The 5,179-nt window shown below is 39.8% G+C and overlaps 1 protein-coding gene across 7 annotated transcripts in view; it reads left to right on the forward strand.

Annotated features, from left to right (window-relative positions):
• Cnot1 (CCR4-NOT transcription complex subunit 1) overlaps window positions 1-5,179 on the forward strand; it is an 80,856-nt gene that overhangs the window by 17,172 nt on the left and 58,505 nt on the right. For all 7 annotated transcript variants that reach the window (XM_013354169.2, XM_005345549.3, XM_005345548.3 and 4 more), the window contains exon 2: window positions 318-580. In XM_013354169.2, coding sequence (XP_013209623.1) covers window positions 479-580 — 102 coding nt within the window. In that variant the 5' untranslated portion in view covers window positions 318-478. The remainder of the gene's footprint in view (window positions 1-317; window positions 581-5,179) is intronic.

The raw sequence follows: 5,179 nt of genomic DNA on the forward strand, positions 1-5,179 counted from the left end.
AGTGCTGGGATTAAAGGCGTGCGCCACCATCGCCTGGCCTCAAATCCAAATTTTAACCAAGTGTGCTCCTGTTGGTTCTGACGTTAATTGAAATTGATAAAATGGATATCTCAAAAGTTTCAGGTTGCGTTATTAAATTTAAACTCTTGGAAGTGTTTTTTAATTTAAAAGCTTGGCATTTTTAAAAAATCTACAGTGATAGGAGACATAATTATTTTTTAAAGGTTCTTTAATAGCAATTTAAATGAGTGAGATGAAAATTGAAAATTACTTAGCCTTCCCCACCAACTGAATTCTGGAATTTTATTTTTAAACAGGTGCCATGTTTCAGAACAGAGTAAAGAAGAACTGAAGACATTTACAGATAACAGAGATAGCCTAATTACAAAAAAAGCATTAACCTGCCTCTGAGGTGACTAAAGGGGAATAATGGTGATTTTGCGCCGGGCTCGGCCGCCTGCTTCCGCCCCAACCAGCAATGAATCTTGACTCGCTCTCGCTGGCCTTGTCTCAAATCAGCTACCTGGTGGATAATTTAACCAAGAAAAACTACCGAGCCAGCCAGCAGGAAATACAGCATGTAAGTACTCTATTCAGTATGTAAATACCATTGAAGCAAAAACAAATAATCAATTTATTGGCAATTTATGTGAGGATGTTGTGTGAGAGGTTAATTTGCTACTTTGTGTTTTGCTTTACTATAGTACGTAACAGACCTTATACCAGTCTATGAGTATTTTCTTTATTCTTTGTTTTTCTACTTGTAAATGAACATGAAGTCAGGGGTAGTGACATGCTGTTAGCTCAGCACTTGAGAAGCAGGTGGGGTGGATAGATCTCTGTGCTTGAGGCCAATCTGTTCTACCTACCAAGTTCTTGACCTGCTATAGATAAATAAAGAGACCCTGTCTCAAAAACAAACAACACTAGCATAAAAGAAACATGATCTGACTTGATTTGGTCTAATTCTACCTTTTTTTCCACTTCAGCATTAAGATGAATGGCTTAGCAGAGAAAAGTGCTTACTGTGTATTGAATGTGAGGATGGGCAGTAGGATTCCCTAAGCCCACATAAAAGTTGAGAAAGTTTGGCAGGCTACTTAGAATCTCAGCACACTGGAAGGAGGGACAGAATCCTGGGGCAATGAAGACTAGCCAGATTAGCCATAAGTGATGAACTCTGTTCAACCAGAGGCCCTTCCTCAGTCAGTAAAGTGGAGTGTGTCTCAAACCAAACCAAACTAAACCACATTTAATTCTCTCTATAATAGAAATTGTAGTTGATTCATGCTAACATAAGTGAAATATGTATCTGATTTTCTTAGCCAAATCTAAGAAAGGATTTACGTATCGGTATTTAGTTTTGGTCTTTTATTTTGGGGTATGTGTGCAACAATTGTAGGTTTGCTTAATTCTTTAAAAATGTGTAATACACGAACTGATTGGTTAGCTTGCCCATTTATTTCTACCCATGGGCAGTGGGTATTAAGTCGTTTTCTTTCTTAACTATCTTTTAAAAGACAGTATATCTGCATATATAGGAATGTTAGCCTTTTAAAATATGATACCCTTTCTCTTTTCTCCTTTTTCTCTCCTTTTTTGGGACAGGGTTTCACCATGTAACTCTGGCTGGCCTGAACTCCTTCACAGATCAGGCTGGCCTTGAACTGCCGCCTCTGTGTCTCTGCTGGCATTTAAGGTGTGTGCCACCACATCAAGCAAAATTTTATTTATGATTGTTTTGCCTATAGCATATATGTATGCGCTGTGCTTACCTAGTGCCTTGGGAGGCCAGAAAAACGCATATTTCCCCCCACCCCCCCAGCTGGTGTTAAGGGACCATCCTTACCCACTGAGCCATCTTTTTTTGTTTGTTTTTCAAGGTAGGGTTTCTCTGTATAGTCCTGGCTCTCCTGGAACCCAGTCTGCAGGCTGGCCTTGAATTCATATGTACCTAAGTACTAAGACTAAAGGTGTGCACTGAACCATCTTGCCTCTTTAAAAACGTTTTCTTTGTTTCGAGACAGGGTTTTTCTGTCTAACAGCCCTGGCTGTCCGGGAACTCTCTTTGTAGACCAGACTGGCTTCTAGCTCACACAGATCTGTCTGTTTCTGCCTCCTGTGTGCTGGGATTAAAGGTGTGCACCGCCACATCTGGCACACTTTGAATTTTTAAAAAATTTTATGTATGTGAGAATTTTTCTTGCTTGTATTTCCATACTGTGTGCATTCCTGGGGCATATGGAGGCTAAAAAAGGTCATAGAAAATCTTGGAACTTGAGTTATAGATAAATGTTAGCTGCTGTGGGTGCTGGAATTGAACCTGGATCCTCTGCTAGAATATCCAGTGCTTTCAGTTGCTGAGTCATCTCTCCAAGCCCTGCTTGGTTTTTGTTTGGTTTAGTTTGGTTTGTTTTTTCAAGACAGGGTTTCTCTGTGGCTTTGGAGCCTGTCTTGGAACTAGCTCTGTAGACCAGGCTGGCCTCGAACTCAAAAAGATTCGCCTGTCTCTGCCTCCTGAGTGCTGGGATTAAAGGCGTGCGCCACCACCACCACCTTGCTGTTTTGTTTCTTGAGACAGTCTCACTGTAGCCTCACATTGGTTATGCATGTGCCTACTCTACAAACCATGTGTGGATCTCTTACTCTCACCTTCTTAAACTGGGCCTGTGATACAGGTTGAGGTTGTAGTCCCTGGAAGCAGGTATGAGAGTTTGGAAAGTAGGATAAAACTAATGTGTCAACTCTGCAGGTTAGGATGGGATGAGACTGGGAATCTACAGTTTTGCTGAGGAACTGTGGTTCAGCCCCAATTAAACCTGAGTTAATGCCAGGCATTGGTGTCTCCAGAACTCAGGAGACAGAGGCAGGTGGATCTCTGTGTGTTTGAGGACAGCCTGCTTGGGTTCTCTTTTAAAAATGCTGATTTATGCCGGACAGTGGTGGCTCACGCCTGTAATCCCAGCACTCGGGAGGCAGAGGCAGGGGGATCTCTGTGAGTTCGAGGCCAGCCTGGTCTACAGAGCTAGTTCCAGGACAGGCTCCAAAGCTACAGAGAAACCCTGCCTCGAAAAACCAAAAAAAAAAAAAAAAATTGCTGATTATGATCATTTTTAAAATATTAGCATTATTCATTCATTCATCCATCCGTCTGTCCATTTATTTAGGTGTGAGAGATATTTTGTGACAGAATGATTTTGAATTCAAAGCACTCTTCAACTTCAACTGATTTGAAGGATAAAGTATAATACAATAAACCTACACTTATTTATTCTCTAACTTTATTTCAAGACATCTGTTTTCATACAGCCTGTTTGCCCTATTTAGAGCAGATTTCATACATAATTTCATCTATTTGTGGTAATGTAAACTTAACCTCGGTACTAATATTGTGTCTATTGTTATTTTGATACTGGGTTTCTCTCAGTAGCCCTGTCTGTCCTGCAACTTACTCTAGATCAGGCTGGCCTTGGATTCACCTGCCTCTGCTTCCTGAGTGCTGGGATTTAAGATGTGTACCACCACAGCCAGCTTATTTTTAAATTTTTTAATAAATTTTGTCTTCTATTTTTATTTATTTATTTATTTAATTAGGTCTTCTATTTTTAGACAAGGTCTCATACAATCTTGGTTGACCTGGAACTCATACTTTTCTGCTTTGGCCTCCCAAGTACTGGAATACAGATACTGTCATGGAAAAAATTTGTCTTATTTCCTTTTTCCTCCTTTTCTCCCTTCTCTGTCTTTCCCCTTTCCATCTTGGTAGGGATTAAGTCTTGGTAGGGATTAAACCCAGGTCATAGCTTTTTTTTTTTTTTTTTTTTTTTGAGGGTTCAAGGGATCCTTTTTAGCATCCTAAATAGCTGGGAATATCGAAATGCTACTATAATTGTCTTCTGTGTTTCAGAAGTGCAAAAATAAGAAATTTAAATTACGCTTATTCAGCCAGGTGTAGTGGCTCATCTGCAGAGGCAGGCAGATCTTTTTGAGTTCAAGGCCATCCTGGTGTAGAGATCCAGGACAGCCAGAATTACATAATGAGACACTTGTCTCAAAAACATTTAAGTTACATTTATTTATGACATTTTTACTTTGTTTTTGTGGAGGCTGGTTGTATGTGCCACAGAGTGATTATGGTCAGAGGAAAGCATGTAGGAGTTGATTTTTCTTTTTGCATTAGGTGGATCTAGAGGTTGCTCTTGGGTTTTCAAGCTTGGTAGTAAGCATCGTTCCTGTGGAGCCATCTTGCCAAGCTAAAATAATTATCATAGTCATTTAACATTGACATTTCTCCTGTTTGCTTTATTTAGAAAGTTGGTGATGAAGATTTTGGGCTAGTAGGATAGAATCTAGGAGTTTGTGCTTGCCAGACAAGTGTGCTGCCACTGAGCCATATTCTCAGCTGCCTTGACCCTGCTTGTGCATGTGGGTTTTGAGGCAGGGTCTCACTATGTTAGCCCTGGCTGATGAGGAACTCAATGGATATTTGCTCACCTCTGCTTCCTAAGTACTTTTTGTTTGCGATCCAGTTCTTACCAGATGTTTATTTTCCTGTAGTTTTGTAGTTATTGTTACTCATTCTGTGGCAATATGAAATGCTCATTGCACAACATACAAAGACCTGAGTTAGGATTCTCAGCATCCATGTAAAGAGTTAGGCATGGTGGCATAGATACATGGTTTTAGTACCTCTGGTACCTGCCTTTTCCAGCAAATGCATTTTGTCAGTTTTTGAAGATAATCTAAGGCAGTCCACTATAATATTTAGTTCAGAAATCAATGGATAAATAAAATTCCTAACCCAAAGTAGGTAATTATGTATTTTATTGATCACTTATTTTGAATCAGAGTTTTATTTTGTAGCCCATGATGCCCAGAACTTGAAGTCCTCCTGCTTCAGCTTCCCGGTGCTGGCATTACAAGCATGTACACCATACCCAGATATTTGTAATGCCTTTTTGAGTATTTTTTTTTTTTTTGAGACAGGGTTTTTCTGTAGCTTTGGAGCCCCTGTCCTGGAACTGGCTCTTGTACACCAGTCTGGCCTTGAACTCACAGATCTGCCCATCTCTCCCAGGATTAAAGGCGTGCGCAACCACTGACTGGCTGAAATGCCTTTTTTTGAAATTAATTTTGTTATTTAATTTATTTAGTTATATATATATATATATTTTTTTTT

The sequence above is a fragment of the Microtus ochrogaster genome, chromosome 4, assembly GCF_000317375.1.
Source record: "Microtus ochrogaster isolate Prairie Vole_2 chromosome 4, MicOch1.0, whole genome shotgun sequence".
NCBI lineage: Eukaryota > Metazoa > Chordata > Mammalia > Rodentia > Cricetidae > Microtus > Microtus ochrogaster.